Source organism: Anser anser (genome assembly GCF_964211835.1).
Source record: "Anser anser genome assembly, chromosome: 11".
NCBI classification, from domain to species: domain Eukaryota; kingdom Metazoa; phylum Chordata; class Aves; order Anseriformes; family Anatidae; genus Anser; species Anser anser.
In genome coordinates this window covers 10,687,760-10,712,168 of record NC_139732.1, presented here as the reverse complement: position 1 = coordinate 10,712,168, position 24,409 = coordinate 10,687,760, and the positions used below count along the sequence as shown (strand labels likewise).

The 24,409-nt window shown below is 50.7% G+C and overlaps 1 protein-coding gene across 2 annotated transcripts in view; it reads right to left on the bottom strand.

Moving 5' to 3' along the window:
* GNAO1 (G protein subunit alpha o1) overlaps positions 1-22,642 on the bottom strand; it is a 138,660-nt gene extending 116,018 nt beyond the window's left edge. The window contains exons 1-2 of one of the 2 annotated variants that reach the window (XM_083851874.1): positions 22,007-22,642; positions 21,865-21,907 (exon numbers count right to left, since the gene is read on the bottom strand). In XM_083851874.1, coding sequence (XP_083708000.1) covers positions 21,865-21,907; positions 22,007-22,124 — 161 coding nt within the window. In that variant the 5' untranslated portion in view covers positions 22,125-22,642. The remainder of the gene's footprint in view (positions 1-21,864; positions 21,908-22,006) is intronic. The other variant, XM_083851875.1, reaches the window with a different exon arrangement.
* Positions 22,643-24,409: the final 1,767 nt, after the last annotated feature.

Genomic DNA, 24,409 nt, shown 5'->3' with positions numbered 1-24,409 from the left:
AGAGGGACTGTTGGTTTTTTGATACATAAAACCCAGCAGGTAATCAGCTAAGGGGTTCCCAAGCCAGCCACAGCTCCGCAGCACTACGCAGTGTGCAAGCTCAGTGAATCAGATTCATTTCCTCCAAGACTCAAAGGTAGCAAAGAGTCATGTTGGATATTTCCCGAGAAAATAAGTGGCTGTGACAAACAGTCCTTCCAGCCCAGGGAGGCACCAACCTGTTCTTCCAAATGCCGTGGAGATCACTGGAGTTTTATTGCTTCTGATTTGTTTAAAATACGTGAAACGAAACACCCTCCCCTTGGCTACTGGCATGACCCCGCTGTGCTGCAGGAATGGCACCGGTGGCCACCAGTAAGGACAGAGGCCGGCTCCACCAAACTTCCCTGCCTCACCTTCCAGAGCCAGCCCTGGCGCAGGGCTCTCCCCCAGCCTGCATTTCCCTTTGCACATGTAAGCAGTGGTTTGCTGGTATTCAAGCACAGGACACAGAAGACCCCGATCCTACCAACATCAACGTCTCCTTTTAGCCCCTGAGCAGTCCTGGAGGTTTAAATGTGAGTACAAGTACAGCCAGGACAAAATGCTTAGCGTATTAAGGGAAATATTTAGACAATATAAAACAAAATGTAGTGTTAAACATTAATTTAAGTGACGTTTATATAACGCTAGGGGCATATGTAGGGCTAACAACTGGTTATAGATCAGAGCAAGTGAGTAACGTAAGGACATACTAATTAAAAATCCAGTCTTCAGTCACGGGTTTTCTTTCCCGCTCTGTTACTCTGGTTTTTGATTAGAAAGTAATCATCACATTACACAATATTTCTCCTCATTAAACTACAAAAGCAACAAAGATCCCTTGCTTCTTTGGCCAATTAGTGCCTGTGTACAATCACGGGGAATACAAATCAAAGCGTGGCTCAGCTCTGACCTAATAAGACATCCACGCAAAAGCTAAGCTCCGCATTTTTTTGTTACTACAGCATTTTTTTTCCGTTTACTACAAAGCAGCAGGCACTAAACGCTAGTCCCTGTCTCAGGAAATGCACAGTGGCCATCGAGGGGGCTGGCAGAGCTCCTCAGTGGCTCCAGTTTACCTCGAGGAGCTCCGAAGGGATGCTCGTGCGCCCAGCCAGGGATGTCGGAACTTGCAGCGACGGCAGCTCGAAGAACCTGAGCAGGAGGACGGAGCCCACAGTGAGGCTGGAACAGCTCTGCATTTCCCCGGGCAAACCCCGAAAACAGGGGCCTGGGGGGCTGCTATGCCCCTCCTACCACAACCAGCTCCGTTCCCACTTTTTCCTTTCCTTTTCCTCTAAGAAAAAGGCCATTTGCAGAGTTTGTACTTCTCCATCCGCCCCCACCCCAAATCCGTGTAAGTTATTCTCACTTAAACCAATTTTGCTCTCCCACTGAGTGCCGAAGTGTTGCGAGTCGCACTGTGCCGTGCTATTCACGCCCACCCGCCATCCATTTTCTGACCAATTTCCTTCTGACATGCGTCTCAACCGTCTTCAGAATCACTTCTGAATTTGGCCTGAATTGGAGAATAACATACTGCAACCCTGCTAAAAAGCTGCACTTAATTATCTCCGCCAGGACGTGTGTGCACTGGGGATCACATCTTTTTTTGTTGTTTTTCAGAGCAAACGGAGGGGGAAGCACCAAGGAGGGGGCTGTGAGACTGGAGCCTCGGCTCGTGTTCCCCACTTCTCCAGCTGTGCTACAGAAGGCAATTAAGAAGTGGCTGCTCATCAGTGTTATTCTACTGAACCTGGTTAATAAGCACGGTTAATAAGCGTGGTCCTGCTGCCCCTCCCTCAGAAGTATTTCAGTTTCTTGGCCAATTTTGTTGCAGCTTTGAAGGCACTGAGCTCCTGGCAGTGCCATGGAAGCAGAAGGCAGAGGAGAGAAGCCCCCCTCGTACCCTTGCCCTCTCCTCACACACCAGCAAAGCCAGATCAAGGCTCGCTCCTGAGAAAATGCTACCTGGAGCTGGAATTCATTGCTCCCTCTGCTCACGGCATGATTTGATTAATCCGGAGGTTTGAAAGGAGAGGAGAGCATCAGCCAGAACATATGCTTCTGTGCAGCAGGGACCAGCTTTCTGTGCTGGATGTACAGTTCCTGGCATGACGGGAACTTGATCGACTTAAAGCTTGCGTGTGCTCCAGCAAAACCCCGATTTAATCGCAGTAGCAGCTCCTGCTCCTTTCCTGACTTCCACAGGACGGTTCTCTGTGAAGGACGGAGTCCCTCCATCACCACGAACTTCCACAGTCTAATTATCCACAGCTGAATATCCCATCAAACGCTAGGGATTTGACCCCTCTGAATTTCCTTGGAGGGCTATGGGAAATGCAGTGTGAAGGGGCAGAATTTGCCTATTTCTGCAGGGATTTGCCTCGCTGCACCTGCAGCTCGGGGCTGACCCGGGATGTCTGCGTGCTGCACCGACTGCATCACCTCCTGCCATGTGCTCTGCTCCTCCAGCCCGACTTAGCGGCGTCTCTGCTGCTCCAAGTGGAACAAATGTCACCGTCGTGTTTCGCGTCGTCTCCTGCTGCTGTTTGCTTTTATTTTGGGTCCTGCTGGCTGTCAGGGAAGAAGCGCAATCCTGCTTTTGGGAGGTTCAACCAGGGAATTTCACTTGTGAGCCGAACAGCCCAGTGCTAAATGGTTAACGAGCTTTTTTTTGGAGGAAAACTGAATCTTCCCCTCAAAAAGAGATCTTCGGGGCTTTGTCTGGCCTGCTTAAGCCAGCACGTATCAATCGCTGTCCTCAAGCTGGGCAGGCAGCGTGGCACTGAGGGGGTGCTGGCCCCTGCGTGCCCTGTGCTGCCGAACCGTGGTTACCTCCGAGCAAATCTGCCATCCCAAGGCACCAAGGAGGCAAATATTCACTGACGGAAGCCCTCTGGAAAGCAAGCCCAGTAAAAGCTCTGCCCTAATGGGATGCCTTTCCAGGGGTATTTGCCGTGCTGATCGATGCCTCCAGCACCCACCCTTGGCGAGGTGTGCAGACACACAGAACAAGCGAGAACAAGCGTGTGTGCAGAACAAGCGAGCGATGCGACGAGGGTATCTAACGCGGGCAGATTTCGTTAGCCTGACACAATCTCAGAACAGCTAAACGGGGCAAAACAACCTGTATTTGTGCTCAGATCCCGGTGATGTTTATTTACTAGGACAAATACAGCTGAGGGTTGCAACTTATCAACGCTCGCTTTATTTCAAGAGCAAATTGCTACCGTGGAACCAGCCATTTGATGTTTCCCTGCTATCGCCCAACAAAGGGAGCTCGCTTTACTAAGTCGGCTAATGACCGGCAAAGTCACCTCACGTGGATTATAAAAATAAAAAGCACAAAAGGCTCGGGATGAAAAATAACAATTTCCCTCACTCGCTTTTGTGGTCAAACAGTGGGGAATTCGTAGTAGAAAATTCTGCTTTGAAATAGAAAAATAATAGTAACAGTGAAAATAAATGACAAGGTCTTGGTTCTATTGAGCTTTACCGAGCCTTGAAAACCCACAAGTTTTGCTGTTGGAGAGTGCATGAGGATTCATTCAAAAGTCAATAATCAGCAGAGAGGGATTAGTGCCTTCCAATAACTGCTCGGACTACAAAGACAGGAAAAGGCTCCAGCAGCAGTCATTATCTTATCCCTTTACACTGGCTCGCGGCCCTGAGTTTCACATGCACTTATGTTTACTATTATGGCAACAAAGCAAATTTGATCAGAGCAATGCCAAGAAATAATCCGATGGCACCTTTGGGTCAAATCTTCCTTGATACCTAAGGAATTTGCTGAGATGCTGGGGCCCGACCTGGCTTTCCTGGAGCAAGGAACAGCTCTGCGGCGCACGGCCCCGCGGGCAGCACCGCACGCTGGCATGCTTCCAGCCCTTGGGACACGTTTCCTTTCTGCTCCTCCATGTCTCAGCTAGCCTGGACAGGCCTGGGATGCTTTCATTTTTTTCTCTGCAGGCACCACAGCCCCATGTTATTTGCCTTCCCCAGCTGTGGTCCGAGCTCTGTTTCCCTGTTCTGCAGTACCTGCAGACAGATTTGCGTAGAAGATGTAAGAAATCAACTGGAGATGGGAAGTTTGATAGCAGATGAAATTGTTTTGGGTATCTGCGAGATGGCATATCCATCTAATAGGTTCCCAAAGACTTGAAGCATGGAATCGGTTATCTTAACACAAATCTACAGATCACAAACTCTCTCATTTGGGGTTTGAAGTCACACTTCCATCCCGGTCAGCACACAGCGTTTTACTGCTACTCCTTACAGCCTTACAAAAAAATGCTCTGCCCTTCTGCTTTGCTGTGCCACATCTGCAGGATAAGAAAGATAAGTAAAAGCTGTCTGCATGCTTTTGTATTCTCCCCTCCACACAAAACACACTTACAGCAGACCTCCCCAGCTGAGGACCTCAGAGCACGTGGAGATCTGTAAGCCACTGGCCCTCTGAATCTCTACCTTAGCAGCCACACGGACAAGGCAGGGACCTGAAATGAGTTTGGGCACAGACACATGTGATAAACCCTACTCTGAAACGTGGCGCAGGCCCACAGATCGCACCCGGTCCTGGGGGCTGATCCTGGGACTGCCTGCACCCGGAGCCGAGCGAGCGTATAGGGGCAGCTGGACTTGTGGGTGCCGCTGCTGGGGAAGTACCGTAGCCTGGTTTCCATCTCTTTTGGCAGAGAAAAGCACTTGTTCTTCCCTTCGGGATTTGGAGGAACTGCCCTGAAAGCCACTGGTCCAGAGCCTGGGGCTTGCGCCTCTCAACTCACGTCTGGGTTTGTATTTCCACGAGTGTCAGGGAGAGCCATGTCTCCAGCTGCATCCTGAAGCCTTTCCTAGGATGATGGAGCCCCTGAAAAACGATCCCTGTAAGCCAGGTCAGGATGACTGTATGATGGACTTGTCACACACGGCTTGGTGCACGCTGCCCTTACACCAAAGGGAAAACTCCTGGGCTACACACCTGCACTGCTGCTGGGGGAGCGCTAAATGCCCAAACCAAAAGCCTGATTTTTCCCAATTTTGAGTGAATTCAGTGTGGATAGGTCTCTCCTCCATAACATTCCCATGGTTTGTCCTGTGTCCTTGCAGGGGCACTGCGTGTGCAGTGTCTGGGCTCCAGGAACTACGCTGGCCGGCTCCCACTCGGATGCAATATGGCACGGGGGTTGGGACACGGGGTTATGTGATGAAGAAGAGATCACTGGTGCCAGCCCCCGAGCAGCAGTCCTTTTGTGTGGGTGTAGAGCAATCCCCAAAGCAGCCTGCACTGCCTGCTGGAGCAAGATGGACCACTGGTGGTCTGCAAATCAACTGCAGAGCCCGCTGAGCTAGGACTGGCTGCGGCAGGGCAGATGGCAGCCCTATGTAAGAACTATGCTACATAGCTGAGCGAGGGGGCCTCGTGGAGATCCCAAAGCTTGGGGTCCCGCTGCTTCCATCCCTGTGCTTTCAGGTTAGAAAAAGCAGAGGGGTTGGGAAAGCCCGGACTCACCTCGCCCCCCACAGAAGACAGGCTAAAAGCAAAGATAAGCCCCACAAAGGCTCCTGCTGAAAAGCCGCCTGTATCAACAAGCCCCAGCTCCGGCGGCTCGGTGACCACGCTGCCCAGCGCCCCCAGTCAATAAAGGGCCGATTCTGCTCCCTTTCGGGAAACAATGTGTTCCACACACTGACACAAACACCAGCCCCTCGGCAAGCCCCGGCAGTGTCAGGGGGTGTCAGGCTCTGCCCGGCGGGCTAACAAAAGCACAAGTCCGCGGCCAGTCTCCTCCTGCCATTGAGGGCTGCCCTCGCTGCGCCGAGCATGATTTTTTTTCTCCTAATGGAAATGAAGAAAACCTCCAGCGCAGATAATCCCCCATTATAACGGCAGTACGTTCGGGACAGGGGCCAAGCAGCGTAAAGAACAAGCCAAATCTCTTTTACTTAAAGCCTGGCCTGAATGTGATAATGTAATGACTTCGGTCTGGATGTTTCAAATGCCATTCACTGTGATTGACTTAGCATATAGATGGTATCAGCTACAATAATTAAGAACGAGGAACAGATAGCATTGGCCAGCTTCTCCTGCTCCCCAAAAAAACAGTAACTGTTTGCAAGCAGCCCAGAAGCTCACTAGGTCCGAGCCCAGGTTAGTCCCACACCAATGTCACGGGGTGCTGGATCAGCCTGTACACACTGGGAGCTTCTTCTAGCAACGTGGGCTTCCCCAAGCGTGGTAACCCTGGCTGCTGCTTGCCTTCCTGGTGTCTGTAATAGCTAACTCGTATTTGTTTTGCAGAAATAAAGCACAGCTCAAGCCCTGCTACTACATGCTAGCTTAAAATGGCTTTCAATTATGATTAGCGGGGTTTTAAAGGGGATTGTGGTGACATCTCAAAAGAAGCAAAATATTTACGGGAGAAATTAAGCTACTGGAATGACTGGCGGTGTTGAACGTGCTCCTCACGCAGCTGGCAAAGAGCAAAATAAAGCTACAATAAACTGATGACAACCACTTTCTACAGGAGTAATGGCTTATCTCAGCAGAGAGAAGACCCCTCAACTTTTAAGCTACAGCAGGTTATTAACTGAGCATTCGCACACCTCTCCCACAAAACATGAGGAAGAAGCAACCAGACCAACCAAAACAGACCACTTCCTCGATCCCATACCGGTGTAACTGAGGGCAGAAGGTAAAGTGAGTGCACAATGCCACCATTCTGATTTAACATACCCACTTCACTTCATTTTGATGGCTATGTAGGGTGGAAAGCAACAGGGAAACGTGTTCCTTGTCTCTTTCAAGTCTTCCAGTTGGCAAATAAACCCAGGCCTTTAGGAAAAATGCCTGTCTTCCACTGGACAAGTTTTGGAATGGTTACAAACACAAGATCTATCGTTCTCGTTGAATTTGTCACCAGCCCTAGGCATATAATAAAAACGGTGTCTTATTTGAATGTTTTTATCTTCCTGGCCATGCAATTTAGCTCCTTGCAGGGTGGTCATTTATTTTCTCCACTGTTGCCTTCTTCATTTGCTACATTTAAGGCTGAAATCAAGACTCAGCAGCAGCCTTGAGCAGGGCGTCAATGCTGGTTTGAATTTTCCTTGTCTTCTGTTTAATTGAATTTTCATTTGTATCTCCTCAGCTGTTTCCCCTTGGAGGCCTTTCCCTCCCTGCCCCCCTGTTCTCCACTCATCCATACAGATCATGCAAGCGTTTCTGGCAAGCACCAGCTGCAGATACTGAGAGATCTTGGGCATCTTCTACTTTTAGAAAACCACCAAGAGGCCAAATAACACCAGCACTTGTTCCGTGAAGCTTGAAGCCTGCTTTTCAGAAAGACCAGTCACTTTACTAGCTGTACTGCTCCCTGCAAAACACGTGGCGAGATTCGCAGGACTGCAGAGCCACGTGTCAGTCGACAGAGGACAAAAAGCCATAGGGTTTTTTTTTCTTCAGCTGGAAGAAGTAGCTCTGTGCTGGTTAATTTTCGTACCACGAACTCACACAGCTTATGTGGGATTACGTTCCACTTAATGGTCTGGAAGTCTGACCTCCCCTGGGACTTCTGCGGTTTGGGAATGTGCTGCATTGGTTTGTGATGCCTTCGAATCCTTCCTGCAAAGGATTTTTGGATTTTACAGGAAAGGTGAGAATGGCAAAGAGAGGAAGGTCAAGGTCTGTGCACACCATCCCCAGGCTGAAAGGAGGTGCACTAAAAAGTAGCGGGTGCCCTGCACTTCTCCTCCATATTCTCCAAAAGCTGCCCTGAGCTCGTGGCAGGCCAACACTCCAAAGGCAGTCTAGCCATGTCCTGTCTATTTATGATTCATTTCCCATCACTGTGATCTTTCTTGCAGCCTTGTATTTGCTTGCTTTGCCCCAGCCTATCCCAAATTCGCTAAGAGGGATCTGGGATACATGCCCTGAAACCTTCCACCTTGGGCTGCGGTACTCCCTCCAGCCACCTCCTTGCAGAGAGGGACCGAACAACTCCCGGCTGAGGCCAGCTTCTCTTTCACTGGAAATCCTCGGTAAAGGAGAAAAAAAGCCCTGCTAGCTGCTTTGCCAAACCTTGGTCAAAAAGGCTAGGAAAGCTAAACGCTAGCCCAGAGACTCACCAGTCTGTATTTCTACTCCAACAACGGACATCGTTACCAGCTCTCCTGAACTGGGAAGTGATTAGAAGAAGCAAGAGAAAACGTCAGAGAAAAAATTCAAGCTATTGGAGAAAGTTCTTTCATGTGAAATCTATTAGATGCTTAACCACTGCAGAGAAGACTGATGTACAATTGTGGAAATCTCAGGGCCTGCTTCATTTACAAGTAAATCACACGAAACACTGAGGGGTACGTGATCAAGGAGAGCTCTACATAAGGACAGAGCTGGACAAAATGATCTTTCCATGACCTACTCCATCACAGACGAGTACAATTTCTGCTTGTAATTCATTACTCTGAAGCTGTTTACCATTTTGTCCACGACAAGGTCAACTTCCGCCAATCAGTTCTTGAACCTGGAATTCCTGGCCCTTTATCCAAATAGCATTCGGAGGAAACAAAGACACTTATTTGAATATTCACCTTTCTTGCTCCTATGCAGGGCACTCAATTCATCACTGCAAAGCTGGCACTTGCTTTGACAGTGATGCTCTGTCAGTCTGACATAACCTGGGATACGTTAAGGGTATGTTCTGCTACTGAGTGAAAGACTACAGCACTCCAGCCATTAATAATTAAGGGTGGCTCTGCTATTGGATCTAAGATCTGGTTTAGTTTCTATGTACGTTTGCACGTATTCTTACACTCACGCTGCTGTTGGGTACATACTGCATGGACTTTGGGGAAGTGGTCTGGTGCCTCTTCGCCTACCAACTTACACCGAGGGGGTCTTCCAGAAGAGACTAAATCAGAGATTGGAGAAGGCCTGCTTGTAACTGAAGCTGAATTGGAACACTTTCTCTCCCTTTCCTCTGTGCTTTTGGGCTGGTCAGGGAAGGCTGTACATTTAGAAAGGAAAAGCACGTGGTATCATTTTGTCTTTTAGCTTGCAGAGGTTGGGGTCCTTTCATTTAGGAAATTAGACTCCAGGACTTAGCATGTACACGGAGCTTTCTAGGATCTGTCTTGTTGGCACTCCCTTACTATCAAATCCTACTGCAGGCATTTAACACCGTGAATGGGGGGTTACCACTTCTCCTGCCAGCCTTTGCCCTTCTTACCAGCTCTGACAGCTCTGATCCACTTACTCTTGGCATTTGCTTCGAGCAAGGTTCACACAGAGGTGTCAGTGTCCAGTCTGTGCACCAGTGTACCAAGCTGTTGTCAGTCTTCTGGATGACTGCTTAGGAAGCAACATTGTTTTGTCATCCAGGCCTCACTTGACCATGATTCCTCTTTTGACTCCTGTTTTTAGCTATCAGGTTCTGCCTCTTTCTGACTCCTGTACGCTTTTCACTGTCAGCATTATGTTCTTGCCTTGACTGGCAGTGCCAAACCTCTGCCAGGCTGGTCATTTCTCTCCTGCTCGGTTATGAGTGATGTTACAAGCCAACAAACTAAGTACTTAGGGCCTTCATTTCTAATTTCTCGGGGAAAAATGGAGGAACTTAGATGGAGTCTGAAAGTCGCTGGTGTAAATGCAGTGGGAGAGGTGGTACATTCAAATTCAGAAGCAATTCAGAGAACCCCAAACCATCTGGTGCGGTTTTTGTTATTTCCTAAGTTACTTAACACGTAGCTCTTCTTGGGAAAAAGGCTGATTGTACAAAGCCTCTTCTAAGGGAAAGAGGAAACACCAGACTCCTGGAGGAAAGCTGGCCTGACAGAGATGTAGCAGACTCCCCTCAAAGCTTTTGTGAGGCTACGGATGTGACAAATATCTCTCATGAGAAGGACTTTCTAGCCTGGCTTACTTATGGGTAGAGCAGAAAAGGTGTCTTAGTGAAGCTGTGAATTGGTGAGCCCCTGTGAGGTGAGGGAGCACTGGGACAGCTCGTGGCTGGAGGGGAGACGTGGTGGGGACGGCAGTTCTGTATGCAGTGCTCTCCCCTTCAAAGGGCTGTGGCACAGCACCGACCTGTGCAAACCTGTGCAGGCTTCAGAATTTGCTCTGGGTAAAACAGAATTTGAAAATGCTGCTCACCACCTGTATAATTGGGATTCTGTAGCATTTGGGCAGTCCAGAGGAATAATGTTACCTTATAACTTACACAGACTCTGTCTAAGACTGAGGCAAAATAAAAGAGAAGTCTCCAAATCCCAGGACAACTAAGGCTTGTTACAAAACCAGACAGATCATTCTAGTGTGAAGCAAACCTGAGCTTTGCATTAAAAATGTAAATGTGATTGAAAAAGCATAACCAGATGGAGTGGATTTGACCTCTGCAAGCATAAAAGATGGCTTAACTAAGCTGAAGCAGCAACAAACAGTTGCACTTTCCTTTTCATTGCACTGAGGGTCACGGGAAGTTTATTTAAAACAACACAATTTCAAGCCAGTGGAAGACTTGCAGTGCTCTTACAGGTACTAATAGAAGAAAATAAGGCTGGCTTGGAAAAACACTACTGCATCATTTAAATACCTAAGGATACAGAAGGACTTTTCAAAACTACATCTCAAAGTCTCTGAAAGTGACCGATTTACCTTCACAAAACTAAGCCCCAGTACAGAGAAGCAGCCAGGAGTGACTGAATCTTTCAGTACAATCTCACATCTCAACCTGCAATGCATTCGTGCCTTATGTGGAAGCATTTGATGGACAGATCATTCTGCTGCCTTTTCTGGTTTTTGAGTTACGTTAACCCAGAGCAGTGCCAGAGCCTGGTTCACTGCAGCACCATACCCGCAGCCGTCCTGCCACGGCCAAGAAACGGTCCCCTGGGTAACAAAGAGCAGGGACAGACAGAGGTGACTTAAACCCATGCCACCAAGGAAAAGAGATGTTAATCAACCCCCAGCTTAGGATTTCAGAAGGCTGCCTGTGAAATGCTGCATGGAATAAATCCAAGAAAACAGCACCCAGAAGCAAAGAAACAAACCAAAGTGGTGTGAATTAAAATCAGCAACCAAATATTCCTCGCTGAGCCTGGCTTTTTGTGTATTATAAGGGAAAGCTCTGGTAACACTGCATAAGGTTGCCCCTCAACTGGTTTCCAAACTACCAGTTTATTTCCAGAACATAGTTAATTAAAGACGAAGATAGAAACCTTCAATAGGAGACTGATTTGCGTTTTCTTGTTAAAGAATCTTTGAATAACTGAGACTAGAGGTTGCTGCCCAGAGCATATCTATTGTCTCACTTTGAACGGGTTGCTCAGGTCCTTGTCCTGCCGAGTTTTGAAAATCTCCTAAAGACAGACAGTATTTCTTCTTCTCTTGGTGCAAACAACACTTGCAAATAACTGCAAAAAGAATAAATTTGAGAGCTGGTACCTGAGAGCACCTAAGGCAAAAAGGAAACAAAGGATGCACGAAAAAGGCCATGACAAAAGAAGCCTTTGTTTCTCGATCCATATTTTCCAAGAGGCGTAAGAAACAAAGAATAAATATTTGGATGTAGGCTGCATACAAAAGATCACACTAAAACCAGGTGGCAATCAGCATAAGCAGAGATGAGCCTTAATTTTGTCTCCAACAAAACTTTGGTGCACACACATTTGTTCGCGTGCAGTAACCCACTTCTCTGCAAGCCCATCGATATTGATGGGCACATTATTAGAAAACCCAATTGTTCTGAGGTTTGGGACCTAAGCGTGAATGAAACATGAGCTACGTCCAGTGCTGGGACTTAACTCTGTACAGATTAGTAGCATCTCTAACTTGGCAGCACTGCAAGTCCTGTGGCCTCGCCGTCAGCGGTGGTGAGCAGTTGGTTCTGTCTCGAAATCAGCCAGCTGCGGGGTCAACGCTTCTGCAAGCCGACAGCAGAGAGCGAAGCACCGAGCAAGTCCTTGGGAGGACCAAGGCGATGGTTTTGCTGAACGAGGAGGATTGTCCTCGAGAACAGACGGAGCAGGATGTGCTGGAGAGCTTCAGACAGGCTCTGTGCCCAAGTTAATGAGGGGGACAATAAAATTATCTTTGTTATTTTAAAAATCTCAGTATATTTATTCCCCAGTTGTTAGGGAATTTAAATACACCAGTTCAGCTGGGTTTATATCCTTGTTATGTGTAAGATGTTTTTTCTGCATTTTACTGGAAACTCCAAAAAAATATTTCAAAGTCCTATGTAGGAGTACTTAAAAAAATCAGAATGCAAATTTAATCTTGAATATCTGAAGGCCTCACCTACATTTATCTGACCACCACAGATGGAAAAAACCCTACAGTTTGATCTCTCCGATCAGAACTAAAAGTACCAGTGTAATAATCAATTTTCATGCCCTGTCTCGTAGAAAACTACATTACAAATTGTTATTTATGCAAGTAGGAATGAGAAATAAATCTATTTCTTGAAAAGATATGAAAAGAGAAAAAGGAGATGAACATGCCTGATGCCAGCAGAAAGCACTGCTGAGCCTTGAGCTTGTGTCCGGCAAAATGCTGATCCTCCGACCTGTTCCTCCTTGTGACCTCAGAAACCCCAGAGATGGGGTAACAAAGCAAGGACCACCCGCCCAAACACCTGCAGCCCAACTTAACCATCCCGAACGCGCCCACGGAGCAGCAGCGGGTTTCCCGTGTAGGATGTGGCCGGGCAGCAGCCACCTGGGAGTTGATGCAGCACTTTGGGTTTTCTGCTGAGCTGTAAATCAGGAGAAGATAAATTTATCCTACAGCTAAACTGAGGAAAACAAGGGCATGCTACCAGGAGCTTTCCGCTTTATTAAGTAACTATCTCCTCATTCATGTGGAAAAAATCGTCCAATTTGGCTCAATAATTAATCACCGAAGGGTGACTGGTGATTAATGAACAGCACGACGCCGTTGCGAGGCGTATGCTCATCACTGTCGCTCTCCTGCATCCTACGATCTGTGCTGGTGTGACTGGTGAACTGTGAGGACAGGGCACGCCTGTGACATGGGCATGGGCACTCCGGTGACGAGCAGCTCTTAGAATTTGTCAGCTATGAGGTCAGGCCACCTTGCCCGACCTCGGAAAGGAGCCACAGCCCCACGATGTCAATGTGCCTTTCCCACCTTGCCCCATATCGGGCATTTAGACCTCTCTGGTCAATGGGAAGGGCTCTCTAGCTGCACCAAGCTGTAAGTGCCCCTCCTCTAACACCCTCCTGCAGTACCTACAGGTGCAAAGAGGCTCTGAGTAAGTAAGCACAGTTTCCCAAAGTCTACTGAATCAAGACTTCAGTGGCTAAATGGACTCTGTCCTACCCAAAACCCAACATAAGGACGGCGCGTCCCTCCTATGGACACAGCTAAGCAGAACCCCCAGGCTCTGGAGGAGCACGTGCCCTGCTGCCGCAGAGGTGCAAGGAGGGAGGAGGACGGACTCACGCAGGCTTAGCTCTTGCTGCCTCCAGTTGGAACACGTAGATCCACCTTGTGGTGCCCCTGGAGCGCTCTGAAAATCTCAATGGTGGCTTCAACGAGAGGCAGAGCTGACCAGCAGCTCCTCGCAGAGCTCCCTTGGCAGCACAGAGGTGGCACTACTTCACCGCCAGCCACCAAGACGAGGTGCCAGGGGCCAGGAGCCCGATGACAGCACGTCCCAGGCCACTGAGGCAGCACAGAACGGGGCTGTGATGAATACAGAGCGCTGTACGAGCAGTGAGGAAACAGCACTACGTTGCTGCGACCACGTACCACAGCTCCAGAAATCCGGCAGTAAAACCTCTCATGTGCTATCTAGATTATTGTGCCTAACATCCATTTTGTGTGCTCAGCCTCTCCTATGCGCTGTCGGCGCCTGGTGCTTCAAAATTGGAGCTCCTAACTCCAATCACCTCTTCTAGGGAGAGGATAAACCACAACACTGCTAGGAGACGCTACGCATTTTTTATCATTTAAGTGATATTTTCCTCAATACCAGCCCGTTCTTATCTCATCCCCTTCAGTAACAACTCACAGGTAATGCAGAAACCCTCCAAGTCTTGTACCAGGCTGTTATGGTGTGTACAAGTTGCTGTCAATGATGCTCTTGTAGACAAGAGCATTTAATACAGGTTTAAAGTTGCTGGAGAGCCTCAGAGCACGTTGAATCGCTGCTCTGCCCTTCAGGCTGATTTAAGCACTGGGGGTGACGTTTCAGAGCAGGGGCACGCACAGAGGTGAAGCGTCCATGCCCAGCTTCCCTGCCAAGGTGCTAACAGCGAAGTGATGAATTCTCTGAATTGGGTATTTCGGGAGTAGGGTTTCCTTCCAGACCAGTGAAACCCTGCTGAGCCCCTCTCCGTTCAGCAAAGCTGCTCCTAGAGACACCCCACGGCCTCATGATGCGAAACGCGTTCTTCTACACTTGTATGGAAGGGCTGCCAGGTGCCAAAGAGAAGAAAGCCCCTTTCCTCGTTATTAAGCCCCACACTTAGTACTGGCATTGGATCCTGCTTCTGCCAAGCCCGCTCTGGGTTTCCCTGAGCAGCGGATCCCCAGGCAGCTGCAGGGAATGGCGACGAGCACCTCATCGCGCTTCCCGGGATGCCTCCTCTCCGAGCTTTCTCCAAAAGCAGCTCCTGCAATTTTAGCCAAGCTGAATTCCCATTCAAAGACTACAGGCAGGATCCAGGATAAAATTGCCTTTGGCTCCTGAGGACACAAAACCACTCAGAACAGGGATGAGGGGGGTTACTAAGAGCCACGGCCCAAAATCTCAAGCTTTGGGGAGGTCCCTCCGTCATCCACATTCTTTTTCTCTCTTTCTAGCTGTTGTACTTCAGCTCCCTTATTTTAACCTTACGAATGTTATACTTGGATGAAAGGTCTGCTGATGCACTGATATAATTTCCAGTGACCAAGCAGAGCAGGACGTGCCCGAGAATAAAGAAAACCAAAGCAATTTAAGCTCTTCTCTTTCAATGTCAAAACTGTTATCGATTAGCAATTTGAAAACAGATGTGATGTCAGCTTACTATACAATTCCCTGGGCTCCTTCCTGGGAGAGCGCTCCTCAGTTCTTTCTCAATTAACTTGAAAGTTGGGGGAGATAAGCAATTTTATTGGTGAGCTAAGAAATGCCTCCATCAAGAGTTTTATTATATTATCACCATAAGCAGACAATGATTGAGCTTTGGATTAAATTTCTCCTTTTTGCTCAGCACTAGAAAAGCATCAGTTTCTTTGCTTCGTGTTATCCAGCAGCATTTTTCAGCCCTTTGCATTCACTGATTTGAGGCAGAATCCTAAGAGCATCTTATAATCAGGACTGTAATCCTTCAACCTCCATACATCTGCCACTGGCGTGAATGGCCTTGAAAATAAAATGAGAGTGATTCAATTAACAGTTAAGGGGGATTTTTACATTATGCGCAGCGCTCCTTTAGCATTAGGAAAATCATGGCAAAAATAATTAGTATTTCCCTCTAAGAATGAAATCAAAGAATTTTTGAAGCAAGAAAAATGACCTTAGATTTTAAGGTGCCAACACTTTAAAAAATGTCATTTCCAGAATTTTTTGGTTTCCTGTTTTTGTGGATGAAGCTTAGCCATCTCCTGTATCCCTCCAAGTGCCATGCAATACCTGAGATTCATCAGATCTCCTAAAAATTGCACATTGGACAGACATCATCTAGGAATAATTTGGTCCAAAGTCCAGTGAGGTCAAAGAGAGGATGTGGGGACAAGAGCAATCAAATTGACTTGAAATAAGTGTGGCCACTGGTTTCTGTACCACTAATGAAAACAAAAATCCAGCAGTTGAGATGTATTAGGTTTCCTTGTCTTCATTTGGGCTGATTTTATTGTGCTCCCAATTCTCAAGTCCCTGGGCTAGACTAAGGACATTTATTTCTTATCTTGTGTCTAAAGTGAGGAGAGCTGGAAGTTTTCTTTCAAAACCAAAGCAAACACAAAAGCAAAGAATCCCTGAAACAGAGCTCATCCCCTCATCATGCGAGCCCAGGTCCCACAGAAGCAATTTCAGGCTCTCCAGAAAACCCCAAATCTCATGAAATTTGCAGTTGCACCAGGAAGAGCGACAACACTTAAATACCCACACCACCTGAATCTGACCAGCTATGAGAAGGATTTGCCAATTCTCTCTTGCCTAAGCTTCTCTTCCTTCAGCCTCTCGTAATGAATAAAGGACCAGATCCTGCCTCCCGCGCTCAGTTGTGCTCAGTTTTACCGTGGACCTCACAGCACAACCTTTCTCCATCTGTGTGCTGTGAACTGCTGCTGGCTCACAAGAAAAGCTTTTCACCTCCCTCACAGCTTGAGCAGGAGGTGAACGAGCTCTGAAGTTTGCAAAATCAAGCTCCTGCACCCTGCACTGGTGACAGGCTTTCTAGCTGCAAACCACCAGCTTCAGCAGTCATTCATGATTTTTTATCTTGCAAATAAACCCAGGAGAAACCAGGGGGGCTTGCTGCTTACGGGGCAGGCTGTAACTCTGTAAAATGGCAGAAGAAACCCTCCCACAGGTAACTCGTGATGGCTCTGAGACATTGTTCACTCCCTGGCTCTTGCCAGCAGTGACTCTTTTCTTCATTTCAGGCTTTCTCTTGACCAAAGTAGGAGAACCAAGGAACTGCCTCTACCTCCATCACTCTGTCTCTTTTCGGCTCCTCCTCTCCCTTCTTTTCACTATCTTCCCCAGGTAAGCACGCTGGGGAACTCACATCTGGGATGAAGCTGCATCCCAGACAGACAGAAAAGGACAGACTGAGGAGGAAAACCACAACTTCTTTTCAAGTGTCATGACTCAGTCTAACGTTTCTTAAAACTTCTGGGTTAGCCAAACATAAAATAAAACATCCCCGGTTACATTTGTGCAGATTTGTCTCTTTCTTCAGAGCTCATTAAAAGAACCGCTTTCATCTCGTTAGATTGCTAAAACATTTCCAACAGGACTAGATGTGTCATGTCAGAATATGACAGGTAAATTTCTTTTAAGGTTTTAAAACTAGGTTGAAAGAGGAGAAGCTATGCAGTTCACTGTTGTCACTGCAAGATATTTTTACTGTTATGAATTCCTAAAACAAGAAACAAATTAAGAACTGTCAAGGAAAAAGAAAAACCCAAACCCAAAATGTATTCCGTCTTGCCTGCTAATACAGTTACTGCTTTTCTCTGCAATCTCTGTCAGTCTAATAACAAGAGCCTTAAGGGTAAAGAAATGAACGGCACCAAGCCCACACCCAGGTCAGGATGCACCGGAGCAGGTGGCAGGAGGGCAAGCAGACCAGCAGGAAGGCTGCACCTCCTTCCCCTGCTTACTGGTGCCCAGCACAAATCCTGCTGGCCCCGAGGGGTGGGACAGATGCCGCCGACGCAGAGGTGAAGCCCCCACAGCGAAAGCCCCCGCGGGGCGAGGTGCTCCCAGGGAAGGGGCCGCGAGTGGGAAATCGCTACGGTTCGAGACGCAGACACGCCGCGAAGAGCGAGGCCTCAAGTGGGTGTTCACAAGACATCATTTCGTTTTGATGGCATTTACCATCACATTGCTGAGATGGGCTGTAAAAGCAGTGGGTGGGGACTGCTTCTCACTCCAAAGAAGTTCATCAGATTATAAGTAATTCAGTTACCCAGAGAGCAGGCAGAGCCCGGGGCTGTTTTGTGGGGCTCTCTGAAAAAGGTCAAACCGACAGATCAGGCGGCTATTGGGACTGATGGCTGTTGGGGAGAAGGCAGCAGGTAGGGAAAGATAAGTGTTGTACGGTCATGTATTTTCCTCCTGATCACACATTCCCATCCTTGTCATAACTTAAAAACAATTCACGAAAAAACAGAACTGCAAGAAACCTAGTGAGTGAGTCCTGCCAGCACTGCTGCTTCTGCAGAGGCAAAAGCCAGAAGAAACACCCCAAAACAACAACATTTTGGCTGCAGGCAGGTGAATCCCTGCGTCCTCCCAAACGCTGTAGCCATCACCATCCATCCCCTCGTTTGGGAAGGTGGAATATTGCCCTGGCTCACCACCCAGAAAGGTGGCAGGATGCTGGGTTTGAAGCCATGCCAGCTAACTCAGCCTCTAAATTTGCATTTAAACACTGAATTCCCCAGAAGCTTCGTGCTGATGGCAGCAGAGGGTGTTCCCCTTGCAGTAGCACACCCGTTCCCACCACGGGACTGCTGTATGCACCTCAGTATTCTGCTGGGCAGTGACAGAGCGAGGTGTGCTGGGCGTCCTCCTAGCCCGGGGCCGTTTGATGAACAAACATTCACTGGAGTTGTAAGACCCCACAAAATTCCCCCGGGCAAACAACAGGTCTTGCCTTGGTGCTGTGATTCAGACATTCCAGAAAATATCACGTATTCTAAATTCTGCATGCACTCAATGTTTATTTCAAGATATAAGAGCTAAAGAAATGTTGACAGTCATTGCAGTTCTACATCAGTGTGAACCTGCTGAGGCTGGGTGCTGGAAGATGAATTTCTCTTGTACAATAACTCTCACCCCCGGCTTGGATATCCAAAGGAGTCCCAGATTTGCTTGGTTAAAGCTGGTTTGTAGTTTAAGCTGAGGGAAAACCGAGCCCGATCACTGATTCTGAGCACCGAGGCACTCCCTGGGGCCACACTGGCCTCACACCTCTCAGGACTGCTCCCCCCAGCAGCATGGCCCCAACCCCACATTTTGCAGCACGGGCGAAGTCGTGAAGCACTAACGAGCAAACATCATCAGCCAAGATGGGTGCAGTCAAAGCACAAGGTCTGAGGGTGCCAACGGCACCACGGGTGCTCCGGACAGTGCCATTCCCAGCCCACGCTGCTGCTGCCCGAGGCACACGCTAGCCTCCAGTCCCACCTGCCCACTGTGCACCCGCTCCTCTTCCTGCGCTGGGGAACTCCCCGCTCACCAGCTGAAAGAAAGGCACCCCCGAACACTTCAGGAAAACATCCTGCATTCATTTGATAAATCCTACTCCCCATCCTGGCTACACTCGCAAATTACAGCGGTTTCTACCTGTCCCTTGTCCCACTACCTAAAATTTCAAGGATTAACTGGACAGCGTATAGCCTCTTATCAGTCCTCCGCTAACAATGTCTGCTCCCTGTTCCTTTGTCTTAGCATCTTCTCATCTGTCTACACATTCCTGCACTTCTTTGCAAGGCGATATGCAAGTGTGAAACTGCTTTAGCCATTCACAAGGATGAGATTTATGATCTAGAAGCACACCAATAACACAGTATTAAAAAAATAAAATAGCAGTCTCTTTCATCAAAATCTAATGAACGTGCAATTTAATCTTTATTAAGAATTCATTAGGTTCTCAGCAAGCCTGTCTAATGGAGCTTGACCAGGTGAAATGCTAATGCCTGCATTATATTTAAATTAATTTTCAGAAATGTTAATTTCCCCCAGTCGCTCCCTGCACATCGCTCTCCCCCCGTTGCCCGCGGCTGCGCGGCTCCCTCCAGCTCCTGCCGCCGTGCTCCTAGCAACACCGCTGTCCCCACCCCAGCCTCTGCACAGTTCGCTGGAGTTCGCAGGCTGGCAGCCGCCTCCCTGCTCCCAGCGCTGCGAGCTTCCACCATGGCAGCTGCCGCCGCATTTTCGAGTCGGGTACAAACCCGCGAGCTACCGTGCGTTACTTCGAGAGTGTTTTGTAGGGAAGATGTGTGTACGACAGGGTGTTTTTCAGGCCTCAGTATTCTGGGCTAGTCCAGCAAACCGGTTGTTCAAAAGCTTGATCCAATGTGCTTTAAGAAACAAGAGCTGTGCTCTCTGGGAAACAGGAATCCCTGGGTGCTCATTGTGTAAGCCACCGCGGCCACAGCCTGCTCCCGACTCCACACATCTGCCCTGGTGTGCTGTGATGGTGGTGCTACAGCCTCTCCCCCAAGCCAAACCCCACCGCCCGCCATTCCAGCACGCTTCTGCAGAAGCGATTCCTAGAGATTAAATAATTTATTGCCATTCGTCTGCAGTAACATCTCTCCCGATCCATCTCTCACACGCAAACGAGCGCAAACCAAACCCACCCTCCTGGCCCCACAGCCAAGTGTCGGGGTGGAAAACCTCCTTTCCAAAGGGGGCTTGATAGAAATAGGGCGCACAAATCTCCATGGGTGAAGCCGCTGCGCCCACCGTGCGCTGAAGGGAGGCTCCTCTCTGCCAGCCCTGCAGCGCCGGAGGGTTGCCTCGGGTGGGGCTGGCGGTTTGGTCCCCCGGGGCTGGACACGGCGCCCGCAGGAGTGGGGCAGAAACACGGGGGTCACCCCCTTGGGTCACCCCCCTGGGTTTCCCCCAGGGTTTGGCGAGGAGCTGGCCAGCGGCGAGCACACACCCGGAGGGGAGGTGGTGGTGGGGGTGTTGCCGAGCGGCTCCGAACCCCTTCGGCTATTTCCGAGCCTGCTCGGCTTCTCCCCGCCCGCCTCCGAAGGCTCTCCGAAGGCAGCCGAGCCGGCGGCGGGAGGAGCCGAGCGGAGCCGAAGCCGGGCAGCGCTGCCGGCGGTTCGAGTCCCCGCTGGGCGCTGTCCACCACGGGAACCGCCTGAAAGCCGCAGCCGTGCCGGGACTGCGGATGGCAGCGGCAGAGCCCTCCCCGTGTCCCCCCCTCGGCTACCGGAGCCCGTTCCCCGGGGGCCAGCCCCTCTGCACCCCCGGTAGCGGGGCCGCTCCGCGCCGCTCCCGCACCCGCAGCGAGCCCCCCCCGATGGCGCCGCCTCGCCCCGTCGTGTGCCGGGGGAGGGTGGGATTTTCGGCGTGTTGGGATTAAAACACGGGGGAAAGGGAAGGGAAGAGCGGCTCCCTCGGCTCCCCGCTGCACCTGCTGCCCTACGGGAGGCGTTCCCCCAGGGAACGGGGCTCCAAGCCCTCGTTTATGGCCCGGTGCTTAATTATAATTAGGCACGGGGAGAGGCCGGGTAACGGGGCCCGGGCCTCAGCCAGGGGCAGCCCGGCTCCGACCCCCAGCGGGCGGCCCGAAGCGTAGGAAGGAGCCGGTTCTTCTCCATATTGTCGGGTTTTTTTTTTTGTTATTTGCTCCCCCCCCCCTTTTTTTTAATACCCTGCTTTCAATCTAATTGCCGATCGGCGGCCAAATTCAACCCCTCGTTAGTTAAAACGCTAAAAAATCTCCCTTAAAAGGGGCTCGGAGTGGCAGGGCGCCTGGCTTTAAATCCGCATTACGGGCGGATTTTACCACACAGCGGCCCCCGTCACAGGGCTGCAGGGCGGGAGCGACCCCCCCCTGCTGCAAGGAGCCCCCTTAGGGCCCCTCAGAGCCCCTCAGGGTCCCCTCAAAGCCCCTTCAGGGCCCCTCAGAGCCCCATCAAGGGCCTTTAGAGCCCCTCAGAACCCCCCCAGAGCCCCTTCAGAACCCCCTCAGGGCCCCTCAGAACCCCTCAGAGCCCCCTCACGGCCCCCTCAGAGCCCCTGAAAACCCCCTCAGGGCCCCTCAGAACCTCTCAGAGCCCCTCAGAGCCCCCTCAGAGCCCTTCAGAGCCCCCTCAGGGCTCCCTCACGGCCCTTCAGAGTCCCTCAGAGCCCCCTCTGGGCCCCCTCACGGCCCTTCAGAGCCCCTCAGAGCCCCCTCAGGGCCCCTTAGAACCCCCTCAGGGGCCCCTCGGAGCCCCCCAAGCTGGGGTCCGGCACTTCGCCGCCCCCCTTCGGGCCCCGGCGGCCTTTCAGCACCACGGCGGCCCCGAACAGCAGCGGCGAGGCCGGGCGCCGCCTTCCCGCCGCGGCGGTCCCCTCAGGTAAACATGGCGCCCGCGGCCCTCGCTCACCTCAGAGAGCCCCCGCCCCGCCGCGCCCCGCCCGGCCCCGCACTTACTTCATCTGCTTCACGATCGTGCTCTTCCCCGACTCCCCGGCCCCTGTTGGGACAGAGAAAGGGGGGAAAAGGGGTGAGCGAGGGGAGGCAGGCGGCCGAGGGGGGCGCGGGGAGGGGGCGGCCGGGCCGCCGCCGGGCTCACCGAGCAGAAGGAGTTTCACGTCTTTGGCGGCGCTGATCCCGTCCTCCTTGAGGTTCTTCTCGATGGCCTTGCTCCGCTCCAGGGCGGCCCTCTCCTCGGCGCTCAGGGTACATCCCATGGCGGCCCCGTAAAGATTAAAAAAAAAAAAAAAAAAAAGGTGGGGGGGGAAGGATAAAAAAAAAAAAGCAGCCCCCGCCGCCGCTGCCGCCGCCTGGGCTGCAGAGAGGAGGCCGGGGGCGCGCACACACCGCGGTCGTGCGGCGGGGAGGGATTGAAGGGAAGCGGCGATCGGGCTCCGGGCACCGCAGCGCGACGGCGGCGGGGCTGGCGGCTGCCTCCTGCCCCTCTCCCCGCGGCTCAGCGCATCCAGCGGGGCTGCGGGCACGGCGAGCTCTTCCCGGCCGGGAGGCGGAGGCGGAGGCGGGGGCGGAGGAGGAGGAGGAGGAGGGCGAGGAGGAGGAGAAGGAGGAGGAGGAGGAAGAACTCCTCGCCGCTCCCGGCTGTGGCGCTCTCCGCTCCGAGCGGGCGGCGGGGCTCTGACGGGAGGCAGGGATGGGAGGGGGCGCGCCGGGGCTCCGCGCTCCCGCCGGCCGCGCCCGCTCCCGTGACGCGCGCGGCCCGCGCATGCTCGCGGCGGCCCCGCCTCAGCGCCGCCCGCCTGAGGGGAGCCCGGCGCGGGGCTCCTCAGGGAGGCGCCGTGGACCCGGAGCTCCTCGAGGACGGCTCCTGCCGCCTTCCTCGGGCTGCTGCCGGCCCTCCTGCCCCCGTCCCCGGTTCCCCGCTCCTCCCTTTTCCTGCAAACCGCGGCAGGGAGCTGCCCGTGTGGCCGCTGGCTTGTTTCTGTCACGGCTTGTCACACGAATCCTTGGCACGCCGGGTGTGCCAAGTTCAGCCACCATTTTGGGTTATGTTTTCCCTCAGCCCAGTTAACGGGCCTTTTTGGTTCGTTTGGTGTGGCTTGCAGTGTGATCATGGATTTCCTGCCGCCACATAACCTGCCTCCGTGTCACCACCAATCCATGCAATAATTTAGGAACTGTAGCAGGTTAAAATGCTACGATTTTCCTGCTCTTTTATAAAGCTGGGAATAAAGAAGGAAAAAAACCTGTCAATGGGGAAAATAAAGCAGATAGGGCTTTGTTTTAAATGCGTTCTTACTGGACCAAACAAGTCACGATATATTCAACTTTAATCCATAACATTGATTGATATGTGGCAGCCCGACTATAAAAAGATTTAGAGGGAAAAGGAGGAAGCGTTGAGCGCAGCAAACTAAAATGCATTAAGGAAAAATGAACAAAATGAAGGTGTACTGGCTGATGTGTGGAAAGGACACCCCACATCTTCAATAAACAAGAAGGAAGGGAAGGTGTGAGTGAATGAGAAGGCAGCTGGTTTTTCCTCTAAACCCTGCTCCACCTCCCTACAGATCGGAAAAAGGAGGCATGAGGCATACTGTGAGCATCACTGCGTTGTGTGAGGGGTCCATAAGGAAACACTGGCTCCAGACAGGTCCAGGGCAGCCCCATGGGGCTCAGGGGGCTGCCATCGCTTGTGTTGGGAGCAGGAGACCCTGGGCTCATGCTACGTTGGCCTTTCCTCCTCCGGGCTCTTCTGGGAGCTGCTCTCCCAGGTTCCTCACTTCCCATATCCACGCACCCTTACTCTAGGGGTGGAGATGTGATTTCTAACAGCACTCTCTGTTTTTAGCACAACTTCCCTAGCGCTTTCCTTCCAGGCAAACATCACCTCCTTCCAGTGCTGCTTCCCATCCCACCTCCCTCCCCTAAAATGTGGGTTCCATTTTGCCTCAACACCTCTGAAATGAAGGGGGAAAACACGGTGTGTGGTTAATGAGGTAAAGAAGAGACGTGAAGCAGGAGCAGACAAAAGAAAGCAAAAGGGAACTCATAAATAATGTTAGTGTATTCAGGGACCGGTAATATTTACCACACATTTGTGAGCTAATAGGTACTGAATATCTGAATTTGGGGTAATTTATTTCTGGAAGCTCAGGGGACGGAGGCGATGCCTACATGGACAAGCAAGCCTACCGCATGCATTCACCGGGGAATAGACGGAGATGGGAGTGGTTACAGAGCAGTTCCTGCTCTTTCATATTCGCGCAAATCTCTTGTGTAAAATCAATAGGATCAGAATTTCAATCAATAGGTTTCATTTCAATGGTACCAGCCGGAGGGCATTATGAGAAGTGCACTATAGGAAAAGCACGATCAAGAAATCCAGAGGCAGTGTCCTCATGAGATGGCTGCATTTACTTCCCATCTTCTCCAGCAGCTTGCCAGCCTTGGAGTCATATTGGGATGCTCTCCGAGGATTTTAGTAAGAGAATTAGTCTTTTGTATCAGCCTCTGGCTACTCGTTATTGGGCAAATTTGTAGC